The 16,844-nt window shown below is 43.0% G+C and overlaps 1 protein-coding gene across 6 annotated transcripts in view; it reads left to right on the top strand.

Annotated features, from left to right (window-relative positions):
• The window catches only part of CADM1 (cell adhesion molecule 1), a 284,290-nt gene extending 268,361 nt beyond the window's left edge, over nucleotides 1-15,929 (top strand). For all 6 annotated transcript variants that reach the window (XM_082200491.1, XM_082200489.1, XM_082200487.1 and 3 more), the window contains 2 exons: nucleotides 11,557-11,688; nucleotides 12,656-15,929. In XM_082200491.1, the coding sequence (XP_082056617.1) occupies nucleotides 11,557-11,688; nucleotides 12,656-12,774 (251 nt within the window). In that variant the 3' untranslated portion in view covers nucleotides 12,775-15,929. The remainder of the gene's footprint in view (nucleotides 1-11,556; nucleotides 11,689-12,655) is intronic.
• The last annotated feature ends 915 nt before the right edge of the window (nucleotides 15,930-16,844 follow it).

The following is a 16,844-nucleotide window of genomic DNA, read 5'->3' as shown; positions in this document are numbered from 1 at the left end:
TTTGGATATGCCATTTTCTTCAGGGAGTATACAGGGCTGGGGTTTATATGGCCTATATTTTATAATGGATAAAATGTGTTTCCATTTTGACATAAGAGATGTATACTGTACTAAGACGGAAATTACACTGTTGACTGGAGACATGGAGAGGAGTTTGTGCTATTAAAAAAAAATCCATAGCTGTGTATTCCACTGATACTCACAGCATGAAATGAATCCTGTGTTGGCAGATCTGTTTTTTGTTTTTTAAGGTAATCTTAAAAAATACCTATAGAACCAATAGGGGGGAAGGGATTGACAGAACTGATATTACTAATAAAAACTCATAAGTGGCAGAAATAAAAAAGATCAACAGTTACAACATAAATTATAAAGGTGAATAACATAAGAAATGTTGGATTTTACCTGTGTAGGAACCAATTGTTAGATGTTTTGATTGTTTTATCACGTGTGTTTGCCATCCTGTTCTCCTTTGAAAGGATGGGCAGGATATAAATAGCAATATTAGTAGTAGTAGTAGTAATAGTAGTAATTGATAGAAGCATCTAGTTGGCTGTATAAAATGAGAACAGAACCAATAATTGCATTTGAACGAAAATACAAAACTGTATTTTACCTTGATATTTTTTGTTCAAATTATATCAACAGAGACCATTTTTTATCAAATCTTGCAGCAGCAAATAAATTAAATAACAGTTCTAAAGCAGCAGTTTCAAGCCATCCTCTTAAATATCCCTAGAGAATTATCTTTGGATTTAGCAAGGTACTATAAACTGCATTTTATTTAATTCTGTCCAGAACTGTGTTCTGAAATTTTAGTTGGTACAGGCAGAAACAAAACATATGCATAAAATCTGCCTTAACAGAGCTCTCAACAATTGTTAACACTGGACAGGTTTTAAATAACCTCTGTGGTTTCTCTGATAAGGTATCTTGAAATAATTTTCTTTCATGTCACCTCATCTGATAATGACACTGTCCCAAAAGGTTCAATCTTTCCCCCATTATTTATTGTTTTTATTGTTACTGTCTTTTGTATACTACTTTTGTGGGGGGGGGGAATACCACAGCTGTTCACATATTACAACCCTCAAATACAGCAATAACAGCAGATAGGATGAAACTCACTCAAAGCTGAAATAGGCTTGCCATACGTCCGGAAAATTACTGACATGTCCTGGTTTTTGAGTGTAAAAATGACATTGGGGGAATTTTGCTGAACTGGCTGTACTGTATGTCAATGTGATAGGAAAAGCAATGGAGACAGCTCAAAAAAATCTAAAATCAGTATTTTTGGGTTAAGTTTCCCCAAGAAGCTCAGCAATCTGGGTTTGTTCCCCCCAAAAAAGAGCTGAATTTTGGAGTCAGGGATTTTGCTTTTTGAAATATGGCAACCCTAGTTGAAATATATGTTGAGAGTGGGGTCTGTTTTGGCTGCATAAAATTGCAGATTGGGTCACGCACAATGGCAAACATGAGGGACCTTCCTCTTCATTGTTTGACACCAGGCTACAAATCCAGATTGGCTTGGCTTGATGGTTTGCTCATGAAATTCTTTCATGGCCCATCAAAGCACTTTATAAGACTCATGAACTGATTTCTCCTCTCCCCCAAGCAGTCAGAGGCCCACAGTTCTTCCAAATTGAGGCCTCCTGTCGCTTGTTTTAACCTCTCTTTCTACAACACTGAACTGCTCTAACCAAGTAGGATGGGAGGGGTGCAATCCAAAGGTTCATTCTGCGTCCGTGAAACAGATTGTGATTGTGTAAAAGCATGATGGCATTCTAGCATAATTCCCATTCCAAGGTTCCTCTTGGATTCTGACCAGTATTTCTACTTCTAAGTCTGTTTTGAACTCCTCTTTATAGCGTCAGGTTGAATGAGTAGGAAGAGAATTAAAACTACATCCCATCTCTTGCTCCTTGCCTCGGTTTATTTGGTAATGTGACAAACCCATACATTTGTGCACAAGTGAAGCAATCTCTTTGCATTTATTCACCATGTTCCAGCCGATCACATCCCATTTTTAAGATTGTGCTCCTGCTAACATGTGTTGTAGAACACGGCACAATCAAAAAGGACCTGTGTAGCCCTTCCATGTAGTTTGATTAACTAATCAAAAACTGATTAGCACCTTTGTTCATGGGGGATGCTGATTAATCAATTACTATTGATTGTAAGCATGGCTTTGTTCTCTGGCAAAGGGATGCCTAGAGAAGCAGCCAATAAAAATTGAGCACCTGTCATAGCGATTAAATTTATTAAAACAAAATACATTATTTTTTATGAAGCTATCTTGAAATGGGTCACTGAAGGGGAACATATTGATTGAGGAAGGATGAACTTCTTGAATTTCGCTCACTTAAATTAGAGACCAAATTCAATTATAATGCAAGACAAACAGGTTAACACCAGCTTTAAATAGCCCATCAATAAATTAGAATAGGTGCAGTACACTTAACGCTAAACTAGGGCAAAGAATAATATTGTCTGTCCCTGGCTCTTCTAGGCCTTGGTTTTAACCTTTCTGGGTTATTATGGACATAAACATGGCCTGCAATTCACAGACACAGACACCAGCCCTTCTGCCACTTTGCGTGGCATGTCCTTACACAGTGAATCCGATTCACTTGACCAGACCTGGGTGCCGTTTGAAGCTCTCACATGCCTGCTCAATATCACAGCCTCCTATGTCAGTGTAAGAAAGCCTTTCTCAACCTGTGGGTCCCCAGATGATGTTGAACTACAACTCCCATCACCCCAGCTAGCAAGGCCAGAGCTCAGGGATGATGGGAGTTGTAGTCCAACAACATCTGGGGACCCACAGGTTGAGAACCGCTGGAGGCCTTCTCCAAATTTCATGGATTGGGCTGTGATCTAACGTGCATATTTCCATAACTGCTAGTGCTGGAGAAACAAAAGCTTACTCCACACTCCCTTTCTCTTTGTGGCTTGTGCTGATCTCCACCCAAAACCCAGCTCCTTGTGGTGCACCTCCCATTCCTTTCAAATGCGATTTGTGTTCTTGCAAAAAGCAAGTTGTGTTGCTCTGCTTGCAAATTAGCTAGAGATAGCTTTGCTGTATGGCTATTTTTGCTGAACAATGAGGTTGAATAGCTAAATGCTGGGCCCTTTAGATATTGGGGGGGGGAGGTAATTATCTAGGGATTTTGGCAGGGTGGGCTCAGGATTATCATAGAATTACAGAGTTGGAAGGAGCCCCAAGGATCATTTAGTCCAACTCCCTACAATCCAAGAACATGCAGCATTCCCATATGGGGATCAAACTTCCAACCTTGGAGTTCTTAATTGATGATGTCCAAAGTGGGCTTTCCAAGAGGAGTTCCCAGAGGAGACAAGTCCTCATAGGACGTCTGGTCCAGCATATCAGCCCTTATGGTCTGTGGTTTCACAGGTAAATTCAGTTCCAATATAGGCAAAAGCTGATGCCATGGTCCTTGAACCAAAGCTTGATTTCCATGGCTTCCCTTACAAATTTTGAAATAAAACACCTTCTCCACGGTGATGTCTAAAGATAAATCACCTGGCAGCATTAAGCAAAGCATTTATAGATGCACACGGGTATGTGTACGTATGTGGTGGAATCATCATAGTATTAAAAATTCATTCCCCTTTAGAAATGGTGGAGCTTTAAAACTTATGTAGGAGGGAGCCTTAAATCGAAATGTGCCGAAATTAACAGTCATGCTGAGCCCACACAGAAGAGATCTATCAGCCCTTTGGTTTTATAGCAAAAATGTGCACGGCAGAAAATTCAGGCTTGCTAGTATAGCATTGCCCCCCCCCTTTGCAAATAGAGTGTTTTATTACCTTTGTCTACATAACTTAGTCACACACACACAAAAGTTAAACCAGGAGCAAGAAAACAAGACCCCGTGGAGCAAATGTGTTAAATCATAGCAATAAAGCATCCTGTGTCTGGAGTTCCTTAAGTACTTTTCTTCTATTGTGCCCCAGGTATTAAAAAAATAGAAGCTTCAATGTATTGAGTACCCTGCTGCCAGAGCTAGAGCAGCCCACAAAGAAGGAAGTTGAAAATGATTGGAAAGTTAAGAGTTCAGAGGAAGGCTTTGACCCAGCTGCTGAGCTCAACAGCTGCCTGCCCATCTATCCTGTGCTTTCTAACTTGTGCATGAATGATCTAGACTTGGGGTGAGCAGGGAGGTAGCCAAGTTTTACTGGGGGCAAAAACAAAAAGGGATTTTGAGGAGATCCAAAAGGATCTCTCTGAAGCGGGTCAATGGGCAGTAAAATAGCAATTGCTCTTCAGTGCAAGTAAGTCTAAAGTGATGCACATTGAGGCAAAAAATACCCTAATTTCACACATATGCTCACAGGGTCTGAATTGGCCCTGACTGACTAGGAATGAGACATTGGGGTCATAGTTGATAGCTGTTGGCTGCTGTGAAAAGGGTGACTTCCATGTTAGGGATCATTAGGAAAGGAATTGAAAATAAAACTGCTGGTATCATAATGCTATTCTACAAATCTGTGGTGCACCCATGCTTGGAATACTATGTACAGTTCTGGTTGCCACTCCTGAGAAAGGATATTGAAGAGCTGGAAGAGGCTCAGCAAAAATGATAACTGGAATGAAGCAACTCCCCTATGAGGAAAGCTTACAACATCTGGGGCTTTTTAGTGTAGAGAAAAGGCAAGCAAGAGGGTATGTGCTAGAGGTGTGTATGATGATGCAGGGCATGGCAAAATTGGATTTCATGAATACTTAATCCAATGAAACTGGATGGTGGAAGATTCTGGACAGACATTAGAAAGTACTTCTTTAGACAGCACATTGTTAAAATGTGGAATTAGCTTCAACCAGATATAATGGCAGCTTTAAAAGAAGACATTGAGGATAGAGGCTATTAGCCACAGTGGCCAAGTTCTCTGTCCACTGTTGACTGCAATGGGCCTGTGAATACCACTTGGTGGGAATCACAGATGAGACGAGTGATGCTGCACTCAGGTCCTGCTCTGTGGGCTTCCCACAAACATGTGGTTGGCTGTTGTGAGAATAGGATGCTGCACTGGATAGATGTGGTCCAACAGGGCTCTTGTCTCTTGTAGGCTTACTCCACCCCAATAAATACCCATTTCAGAAAGCCCTGGCTCTCTGAGGCCCATGTTCGATCTGCATGCCTTCGACTCCAGAGGGAACAAGAGCATGGAAACTTCATGTTGCATGACCCCTGCCAAGCCTGAAGCTTCCATGGGAAGCACTTTGCATAATGGCTACTCTAGCCCTGTTCCCGAGGAAGATGCAAGTGTGAGGTTGTTCTCCATAATAGGCCATTAAGCCCACCCCAAAGCTTCATTCGCTCTCTGTTTTTTGTATGTTATGTAATATTTTTATTTAGGTCAAGTCCCAGTCAGGCAGATTTGATGCGTATCTTAACAAAGTTGAGATATAATCTGTTAGGATGTCTGCATCATTTGGAGCGTGCATGGGTAACTTCAAAACAGTTTGTTCTAAGCATCAAGTGTCTCTTTTACACAGGGTAATTGCCAGAATTTTATTTGCTAAAATATTGGGAAACCAAGTAAAATTGCATGGCTAAATAAGATTAGGAACAGCTAATTTTCATTTAACTGCTTTTCAAATATCAGCACTTACATTAGACCTGGAGATCTGATTTTACACATCACACATGAATAAACTGTCAATGTCCCAAGTCAAATCAATACGCTATGAATTTATGGTGAATGTTGCTTCCTTCTGTAGATATTTGGGGAAGTGGATGTATGAATTCTCTTTTTTAATTGAAGTGCCATTTAGTTTTAATGTTTTTTCCCTCTCTCTCTCTCTCTCTGAAAGCCTAACATCCTGCCAATCCACATTTTTTGAGAATGCCAGGCTTGTGTTGGGCTCTCATTGGCAGGAGATGAATTCACTTATTTGAAGCATTTCTAGGGCAAATATAAAAGCAGCAGATAGGGTGCAAGTGTTTAAGGCAGGAATTTGCAAACTTGCAAATGAGTCAAACTCAAAGTACTCCTCTCATAACAGCCAGTCAGGCCCACAAGCAACACTCTCCCCACTTGTGATTTCCAGGAACTGGTTTTCAGAGGTGCATTGCTCCAACAGTGCAGGTAGCATTTCTGCAGTTGTGCTATTGCAATGGGGAAAAAATTCTCTTTTGAAGAGCAGCAGCTCTTGAGTCTTGTTGCCAACACTGTACAGGCACTTCTGCTGGTATCATGACCTTTTGCAGTACTGGCCAGTGTTCAATGTTCGGACTGCAGCAGCAAAGGTAGGGGGTCTCAGTGAAATCAACATCCCCCCCCCAACCCAACTTGCCCATTCACTCTAGCCAAATCATTCCCAGCCTAGTAGGTCTTTTTAAAAAACAAAACAGTGTAGTTACAGGATCTTCAGAACAGTTATGGGGAGAGTGAGCCCGCTCTGCCCCCTGTAATTTGAGCACCTGTTCTACTTGACCCTATGCATTTGGGAGCCAGCCTGCTTCCGCAGTTCCATTTCTCCTTCGCCCACCTTTCCGGAGGCTCCTTGGTGGAAAGGCCGGCGTGCCCCAATGTATATTAACATCTTAATGGAAAAGCTGTACATGTATATACGTTTACTGCTCTCTCTGACAAGAGGGAATTACATGTCAGAAGGATTTGTAGCATCTGTAATTGAATTGCTGCTGAGAAAAGCAAATCTTAAGGAAGAATAACACATTAGGATTAGCAAATAATGTGGCGTTTTGTCAGAGCCTGCCATCTAGCTTGTCCCTCTTCAGTACTGTACCGGTGACTCCCCCCCTCCCCCCCTCCCGCTTCACTCTTTAACTAAAGAGACAATGTTAACTGGGGCAACCATTTCAGCTGACACTTACTTTTAAGGTCAATATTTGTTTGCAAAGCAAATCCGTCACACCCCCACTCCTACCACTGGTTCTGGCACAGGTCGATAGTCAATGACACACACACACACACACACACACACACACACACACACTGCATACGCACACACAAACACATGCTGAGTTGGGGCATGCTATAACATCTAATGGTCACTGTGAGTTTGCTTTTACAATTAGCCGTTAACTTTACATACAGAATTTCTGCAAAGCAAAAAGATTATCTCAGCCAGCAGAAAACTCTGCACTATGCCGTCCTTTGCGTGTCTCTTAATTCCATGTCCTGCTTCACACGTGTCATTTCTGCAGGGCTGCTGTACGTCTGGGTTTGTAGATTGTAACTTTTTAAATTGCCAGCTCGATAAGCAGATAAATCTCTATTTCAGCTGGCGATACTTTTTTTTTTTTTTTTGCACTTGGAAGACTTCAAAGGAAAAGTGTTACATAAAGAAGTGAAAACGCCTGATCTAATATCTTGTGACACTTTGAAATAAAAAAAAAATTGATTTGCTTCCAGAAGCATCTAAAAATAGCAAGGCTCATTCCAGTATTGCACCCCAGCCAGCAGAGACCACCAGCTGGTAGCACAGTGTTTTTTTGTGGTTGTTTTTTTTTTAACTTCAGAAATCACTCGGGTATACGAAGTCAAATCTAATCTTTGCATTTTCCTTCTTTCTTTCTTTTTTTAAAAAAAATCTAAATCGCAAGCATAAAATGTCCCTGAGGCTTTTGCTTTTCTCCTAAAAACGGATAACCAACCAAAATGCGCTTAGAGACTGCAGAGAAGTAGAAGTCTAAGAAGAGATGCGAGGTGGGTGCTTCTCTGCAGATGTGGCATCTCTTCTCCAGCTTCCAGCGCCCAAGAGAGGTGGTTTGCGGAAGAGGATGTGGGAGCGTCACTAAAGAATCAGACAACTGGACAACTTCTGTTTGCAACAAAGTTTTTCTGCAGTATGAATCTCCCACCATTAAGGTCAACAAGCCATAGACCACCACCTCTGCTATATACGTAGATTGAGTTTTCCTGCTCTCCTTTAATTACAGTAGATCTAAGAGTGCCTTTGAACAGTCTTAAAAAAGCAAGCAAATGACTTGTGACTTGTGGCCTGTGAATGGAATTGGTATCAGACTCTTGTGCCCTTCAAAGAGTGAAGAAGTCTTCTGTCTTCAGGGCAGAGACTGTTGTAAAGGCACAAGTAAGGGTTCGAGTTCCAAGAATCCTTCCCTAGCATGCAGTGCAGAAGTGGGGGCATTCAGACTGAAATGAAACTCAAATATTGATCAATGTTAGCAAGCTTTCTGTAGAATAACATCTGCAAACTGACTTGAAAAGGAACGGCTCCCCTCGTTTGATGATCTAATAGAGGAAGCATGGGCTTGTTATCCTTTAAGGTGAGGAAGGCACTCTTGACTGTCTTCCACAGGTGCAATGCTCATTGGCTTGCAAGCACCGAGCATCCTCTACACACTGTAGTTAATTTTTAATTAACATGTACCCTCAAAGACAGGATACTTAGCCATGCACAAAATAAAATAAACTCGGAGCGTGCACTCTGCAAAGCTTCTGTTTTCGTAGAAATAATTAAGAAAAATGTGAGTGCAGATCCCAGCGGAAGGAATCGCATTTAATAAACTCGGCTGGCCAAAAGCGTGTGGTAAGCGGCACACAGGCTTCTTTGGGGAAGAACAGGCTAGATGAGGAGCTACTGCTGTTGACTTAATTGCAAATTGAACAGCAGCCACGAGAGCTTGGCAAGTGAGTGACATTGACACAATATTTCAGTTGGTCTGTTGCGGGACAGATGCTCAACTGGCGTAAATCAACCAAATGCCAGAAACTGTCACTTCAGCTGTGCTGGGTGTATATCAGCTGCGGTGCCCGTAGTTTTGTTGTCCCCCCCCCCATGTGTGTCCCATCTGCAGTGGACAACCTTGGCAGAAAAGGATGTATTCTCTCCAGGCACTGTGCAAAGAGCCTTGTATTGTTTCCCCTAACATCACTCAAGATCATCCTAATGTCAGAAGGGTCTCTAAACAATGCTTCTATGTATTCTGTAGAGGGCTTTGGAATTGGTGGGAGCAACCACAGAAATAAAAGCCCTTTAAGGTTGGGGACATAGACCCATTGAGAAACCTGCAACTTCCCAGCTGGCAGGTCAGGGGTTGAATTTTTGCCTGTGTGCTCCTCCCTCTGCTCTGCTTGTACCATTTCCCTGGAAATTTTGGTGACTCCACCTGAAAATCCATGGGGACAGGACAGGCGGAACCAGATCTTACCAGAATGTGATAGCATCTTTAATTTCACACGGATTTAGACCTTCCCTTGGTAGCTCAGTAGCATATAACAGTTATGACAAGATGCTGCCAACTGAGTCAAGCTGTGATCACAGAGACACTGGGAATGTGATTGTTGATCAAGCAACACGATAAGCCTGTTAATTGTGGGAAGCATTAAAATATCTTTCTCATTTAAATATTCATGCGCAAATTTTTAAAATAAATGTTTCCTTACTCCGGATCCTGGTATTATGGAAGAACTGCAATTTCCCTTGTGATCTGAAGCTATTTGGCCATTTGGGATTTGATCATTCTCCTCCTTGAGAAACTTGTTCTTAAGAGCTGTCCTACTGAGGCAATTTTTTGTCGCTCTGCCTCTGGGCCACATTTCGACCCTGCATAAACACCGCTCCCCCGGAAACGAGAGATAATCTGGAGCATCCTCTTCTTACCGTATATTAAGAGATGCCTTATGCCGTCTACCTGCCAGTTGCAGGAGATGGTCATGCAAACCAGTTTGCATCCTCTCCATGTTTCGCCTTTTGGGCTTCCCTGGGGAATGGAGTCTTGGGACCTTAGTTAAATATCTGGCAGGCAAGTGACACAAGAGCTGTCCCAAAAGAAACTCATAATGCAGAGCTGAACTCATAGGGTGCATTGCCAAAGAGCACTTTTACCTGGCTCCCAGCAGAGCAGTGGTTGTGGTCCTGTTTTGTCCGGACTCGCAAGCTTGCCAGATGCTCATCCTCCATTGACAGTGCGCAGGGCCCTTGAGTTGCACGGTAACCGTGTGTGGTGGACTGCTGCTGACCTTAGCCCACTTCTCGATGCCCCGACGTGAACCTCGGTTTTTCCTCTTTGCGGTTTGAAAGGTGGTGGCGGCGGCGGCAGCAGCGAGGAACGCTCTGAAGGACCCTTCTCCTAATTGAAACTGTTTTTAATTAAACCGTTTTACAGCGCTCTCAGTCACGAGTTATTTACTTACATCCTTTGGTGCTTAATCTTGGAGCAGAATTGGAAATATCAATGGGAAGCATAAATTCCCAGCCCCTGCTGCAAGCATTGTATCAGGTCTCGCCTCCAAAGAGCACCATTACCTTTAGCTGTCACGGATCTGTACACTTGATCGATAAACTTCAAATATTATTAGAGTTGGAGGCTTCAGAGATTGACTCTGTTCTTTGGAGAGAGGCTGAGATAAATCTTTCTTAAAAAATTGACTGGAATTTGCACACTCGCTCTTCCTGGTGAAACGCATTTCTCTTAGGTGCCTGGGCAGCTGCAGGGGGTGGAAGGGCAGATTTATTGGCTGTATGCTTCTTGTAGTGAAAGATTTAAATGGTAAATCCTTCACATATGACTTCACAAATCATGTAAAGTTAAAAGAATTTTACCGTTTCTGTTGCTGCTGCTGTGCTTAAATTGTAAGGGATGGCCAGTAAATCATTTTAATGGAGGTGTCACAGTTGAACTCAATAAAAAAAGGGGGGGCGGCGACAATGGTTTTAGCTTCCATTCCAAAATGTTAATGTATTAATCAACGAGAGAATAATTGTTTTTTACTACATTATAAATCTCGGTTGCCATTGGAATTGCAGCCAGGGCTGTTGTAGCTGCATTCTTAAATTAAAATTGTTTACATTGCTATACATTAATTTTACACAGCCATCGCTCATTCCGGGTTCGTTGTGGGATTTCTCCCCAGCCGCGCAAGTCCTTCCTCCTCTCCAGGTGGAGGGAGGGAGGGAGGGAGCAGCAGCTTATAAAAACAAATTAATTGTGTGGCAAGTTGTTAAATAAATAAAATAAAGAAGCCATGTCATGATTGCTTGCTATCTTCATTTCAGAGAAATCTTGCGGAGGGGATCAACATCCACAGAATTTGAAATTATCAGGCTAGGTTTCGGAAGTGTTTTCTCCTTGAGACAGACAGCAGTTTGAGAACAGGGTCCCCTTTTTTCCTTTCCGTCCCCCCCCTTTTTTTTGCATGCACAGTTTGGCTGTGTAAATGGTTATTTGAGATGACATCATCTGGGTTAAGTGCTGGGGACATCGGCGTGGAAGTTTTTGCAACAACAACAAAAACGATTCAGGGCTCCATGTGCTTCCTTCCTCTCCCCTTGCCCCAGCTTTGCCCATCTTGACTTGCCCACTGCATTTGGAAATGTCTCTTATTGCTGCTCTGGGTGAGCCGACTAGGCTGGCTTGCTTGTTGTTCTGCCTGAGCTGACTTGCCTGGGTACTCCTATTTTCCCCCCTTGTTAAAAGAAACAAAACCAAAAAGCCACACACACTCACATAAAAACCCAGGTGGAAGCAGAGGAGGGTTGCCCTGATTTGCAAGTGGCCATTATTACGGATATTAATACTTACTGTTTTCTAATTGTGGCAGATTCCCGAGCAGGTGAGGAAAGTGCCATCACCGCTGTGGACCATGCCGTGATTGGTGGAGTCGTGGCCGTGGTGGTCTTTGCGATGCTCTGTCTCCTTATCATTCTGGGACGGTACTTTGCAAGACACAAAGGTAAATCGGCAAGAGTAGGGCTTAACTGAACTCCCCCACCCACCCTACAAAAATGGAGAGGAGGAGTCTATATGCACCTCACAGCCATCACCTGTTGAGAGTTTTGCATGCGAGAGAACGAGCCGCTTGGTGCCTGTTTGCAGCTCCTGCTTCCCCTAATCTGTCACTTGGCTGCCGTTTTTTAAAAGGTGGCTCTTCCTGAGAAAGTCCAGCCATACAGGTATCGCACAAGTTCAAATCAGAGTGAGGAACCAGGAACCAGTGCTCTCATTCTCTGTATGGGATTGTCAGGAAGCCCAGGCAGATGACTTCACAAAGTTCAGAAGAAGGAGGCAGTGCCCTCACTCTGATTTGAACATGTTGTGCATTTGTTCCTTAGGTGCTCCTATGAATGTTCATGGGTGTTTGTTTCATGTGGACTGATTTTTTTTTTTGCAAGATGTACCCTTGTTTTAGCTCGACAGGGGCTGTCTGCAACAGGAATGGGACCCAGGTTCCAATTCTGATCCATGCCATTCTTTTTTAAATACAAGAAATACATAGAGTTACCAAGCTGGACATGCAAGTATTACTTCTCTAGCAAAATGAAAATTTGAGAGCATTTGGAGGGCTATTGGATATGGAGAGGAGAGGACAACCCTCCGCCCATGGCAACCATGCACCTCTCAAAGGCACAAAGAACCCTTTGCAATTGATGGGATTTGCAAGTATCCAATTCCATAACCTGTTTTGCTTTGATGCTTATTGCAGTTATCCCAGTTTGCCATCCTTCAGCAGCAGGGTGCGTGGACAGGGAGGGCTCTTAAAACAGTGGCAGGGCACATGCTGTGCATTCAATGCTCAGCATTTAAATGGAACAGGCAGCAGTTAGGTGCTCTGCTGCCTACAAGTATATGCAGTGCAGATAGTTGGTGCCACCACCATGGAGCCCCTGTCTCAGCTCCTGCGGTTGCTCCTCTCTTTGCAGGTACATACTTCACTCACGAAGCCAAAGGAGCTGACGATGCGGCCGACGCAGACACAGCTATAATCAATGCAGAGGGAGGACAGAACAACTCTGAAGAGAAGAAAGAGTACTTCATCTAGATCCGTCTTGATTTCCATGAGGTGTCCAACTGCGGACAGTTACTGGCCCTGTGTAGAAGATACAGACTGTGATGTTGGAAGTTGCTACCAGCTTATGGTTTTGGTTTTTTTTTTAAACTTTGTCTCTTTTCTGTCTTTTTCTTTCTTTTCCCTTCCAGTGCTGTTTATTTTTATTTCTTTTTTTTTATTATTGAATGGTTGGCAAAGTGTGTGGGGAGCATCGAGGATTCCCTGTGTAATAGAGTTCTTTGTAAAGTGCATTCTGCTGTTTGGCACCTCAGTTCCTTTGGGTTTTTGATTCTCGGGCCAAGTCCAACTTGGATTTAGTTTAGTTCCATCATTTGCAGAAAATTCTGTGCCTTGTTTTATTTCTTGTTTCGTTGGGAGGGGAGGGGTGGAGAGCAGATGGTTTCATATTCTTTTTTTTCTTCCTAGCTTCTCTTGGAATTGCCTGCTGGGATCCCTTGAAAGTAGACTTGGTTTCTTTCTTTTCTTTTAAGTGTTTTACCTTCATTTTTTTAAACTCCTGGGTTGTTTTTGGTTGTTGTTGTTGTTGTTTGAAACTGTGTCATCAAAGGAGAACTGGCACACCTTAGATTCCATCGTTTGAAATTCAGTGTATTCATCATCCACCCTACTCCCGTGTCATGAGAGCTTGGAAGAACACACTTTTTAGGAGAATGGTTTGCAGCTGCCCAGGTTTCCAACGCAGCGAAGACTAGCCGAAATAGGCTGAAATGTCCGGAATATGCTCTGCTTTTCATTGAGACCCAGAACCATGCTGAGTTACCTGCAAGCAAAGTGGACCCTGGGAGAGAGCGGAGTCTGTTCTTTATTCTAGGTCCATAGACTGACTCCTCTTTGCTGGACATGCCCATATTGTCTGTACAGGAACAGGGTATTGAGTGCATTTCCCCGGTTCTCGCCCTAAACAGCCGTGACAGATGAGGGCTGCTCCTTTCGTGCAAGTAGGCAAATTTGAGTTGTCGCAGAAGGGAAAGCGGGGAGGGAAGAAGTGCGAAGTTCTGCTCTAATTATTTTCTGTTGCAAATGATCCCTACGCTGGCTCCCAATTGGCCTCGCATCGCTGTAATTTACAGGAAACAGGAAAAAGAAAAAAACTTTGTGATGTGAAAGGAATACGAATCGGCCGACTTCTTTTTCTTTTTCTTCATTATTATGTTATCTGTCTTGGTTTGCCCCCTTCTTCTTCTTCCTCTCTTCTTCTCTTTTGTATCTTGCTAAAGAGGGCACAGAGGGTGAGGCGCTATGATTGCGGCCTGCAGGTACTGTACATTACAGGTATTGGTCATGCTGAGGTATCCGTCCACAGACTGTGTGGAACTTTTCATTCCTTCAGATTTGACTTCACAAAAGGCAGGAGGGAAGAGAAGAAAAGACGCCTTGTTTTCATGCTGGACTGCCCTGCATCTCTGTTCCAGAAAGGTCAGAGAAGAGGTGGAGAAATCGGCATGGAAGGTTTTTTCCCCCCACCTTCCAGTTACTCAGTCCAAACTCTTAAACGCTGAGTTTGTATGAGGAAATCAAGAATACACACACATATATATATATATATATATATATATATATATATATATATACTTTATTTCCTTTTCCCTGACTCTGTACCTTCCAAACGCAGCCCCTGGCCTCCTTCCTCAGCCTTAAGAGCCATCTGCCAATAAATTACTGATCCTTGCATGATGGTAGTCATGGTGAAGAGATAACTAAAAATAAGTTTACCTTGTGAGCGTTGGAGATCTGAAGCCTCGGGAGGAAGAGAGCCAAGTCTATGTGTCTGCCACTTCCTTTCCTTTCCTGGGGAGGGGGAAGCATGGTACCCCACCCCCTTGGGGATAATACGCTGCTTCTAAACCCTTTTACCAAAAGGAGAAAGCGACGTGTGATGTGAATCAGGATTTTATTTTTTTTAAAACGAGGCACCAGATAAAGGGTTGGCATTAAGAAGAGGCTAGCTCATGAGGGAACCCCTCAGTTCATTACGGAATTAAGGAATTTGAAGGATCAATTTTAGCGGCAGTCATGTTACGTACATGCCAAGTTTTATTAGGGGAGAATATCATCTCTAGATGTATTTTAAAAGGCTTTTAAAAAATAGTTATATTTGTGAGTTTTAGGTTTGTTTAATTGTTGGCAGAGCCATTCAGATGCTACCTTTACACACAAAATAAAACCCCTTTCCCCCCCTTCTTTTTCGTACAGTATTTTCCTTCCCCGCCCTCCCTCTCCTTTAGAACCATGAAAACGCAATTGACCTCTTGCAAAGTTTTGTAACGTGCCCCTCTTGTTTCTCTGCCTTCTGTACTGCTTGAGACAACAGGTCAACCCCATGGAAGGGCAAAGACAGTGATTGAAAAATTGTGGGGGTGGGTTTTGGGGAGGGGGCTTTTTTCTACCCATTGATCACAGAACTGGCATACCGTTCCCTGAGCAGCTCATCCTTGTTTTGAAAAGTGTACAGTCGTGCAAGTGTTCCCAATGTAACTTTGACTTAATAATGTTGACATGTCTCAGGTTCATGTGTTTTGATTGGTGTTTTCCGTCTCAGGTAGATCGCAAAAAGTTTTTGGCCCCACACGTTGGAAGAGAACACAACGAGCAACCACAACAGGAACTGATGGGTTTTAGTTGTATATCAAGTTTTAAAGGGTTTTTACTTTTCTTTCCCCCTGCCCCCCTGCAAGTATACAGTGCACTGTTTGAAATGTATTGTTAAGTATTGATTTGTACAGGGTTAGATTACAAGGATTTTGTTAAGAGTGGAGAAAGAACAAACTTGTTTCCCGGGGGTTTGCAGCTTGGAGATTTTTCTTGGGCTTTGTGGTTGGGGAGTTTATTTTTTATAACATCAGCAACAGCAAAATAGGAATGTTGCCAAGAAAAATATGGGATGCATAACTGATGCCAGATAAGCTTGTTCTTTACTCACCGCCAGTGACATTTCGTTACTTCTGCCCCCTTAGGCCGATTCTGTTTTAAGGTGTCCATGGACAATGTTGCAGTGTAAGAAAACGCATATTCATATCTTCCCATTCACATTTTGTATTGGTTCATGTATACCATTTTTACAAAGAAAAAGAAGTACTATAAAGTATCTGTCTTCTTAATAAAAACAAATTAATGTTACAAAACTACTTTTCTGTCTCGTTCTGCACTCTTTTGCGGCAGCATCTACAAGAGTTGCTCCTAAGTAGGAGGCAGGCTGCCATGTCTTCAGCCCTGTTTTGGGAGCCCCACCAAACACCATGTTTGTGTGATCAACCAGTCCTCCATCCCAAAACACACAACTTGGCTTCTCAGCTTTTCTTAAACTATCTGTGCCAGTCGCAAGTGCTTCTCTGAGGTCTGCCATGGCTCCCATTCATAAGCTGCTTACTGTGTGATGCAATGTGGCACCCTCCAAATGTAAACTACAACTCCCATCAGCCACAGCCAGCATAACCAATGGAAGTTGGGAGTTGTAGTCCACCAACAGCTGCAGGACCCCAGGTTGGCTAACCTTAGTGTGGGCTCACAAGCCCATCCCAAACACCACAGGCAGCTGGCCTTTCACAAATTAAAGATACCTGGTCTGTGCCCTTCTCTTGGTGAGACTGTGGGTTGTGTTCTTAATTTCTGGCCTCCCCAAAATCCAAGCACTGCTTACCTTCTTTTTCACCTTTCCTAATTGTAACAATTGCTTAAGGGCTAACGATGCAGCTTCTTGCCAGAAAGGAAGCACTTATCCCTCCATCTGCTTGGTGGCTGTCACGTTCTTGAGCACACCCTGGCAGGTAGGGAAATGTCTCTGTATTCTAGGCTGGCAGAATGGTGTTTGCTTTTTCTTGCTCGCCCTCGTATTTTTAGAGTTTCCTCTCCCACGAAATTATTTGTGCAGAAATGCCCTCCAATGTAGCTGTTAGGGGAGGCTTTCCCCTGAAGCCCCAGTGGTTTCCTTCCCTTATTTGGAAAGAAAATAAAGGAAATCTGTTTCCTGAAGGGCAGGCGATGGAGTTATTAGTTTTTCCACTATTGTTGTTGGCTGATGGCATCTCCCGGTACATTGGCGG

Source organism: Podarcis vaucheri (genome assembly GCF_965113315.1).
Source record: "Podarcis vaucheri genome assembly, chromosome: 15".
NCBI classification, from domain to species: domain Eukaryota; kingdom Metazoa; phylum Chordata; class Lepidosauria; order Squamata; family Lacertidae; genus Podarcis; species Podarcis vaucheri.
Note: the sequence above shows the minus strand (reverse complement) of the source record. Positions and strands in the feature narration are given on the sequence as shown.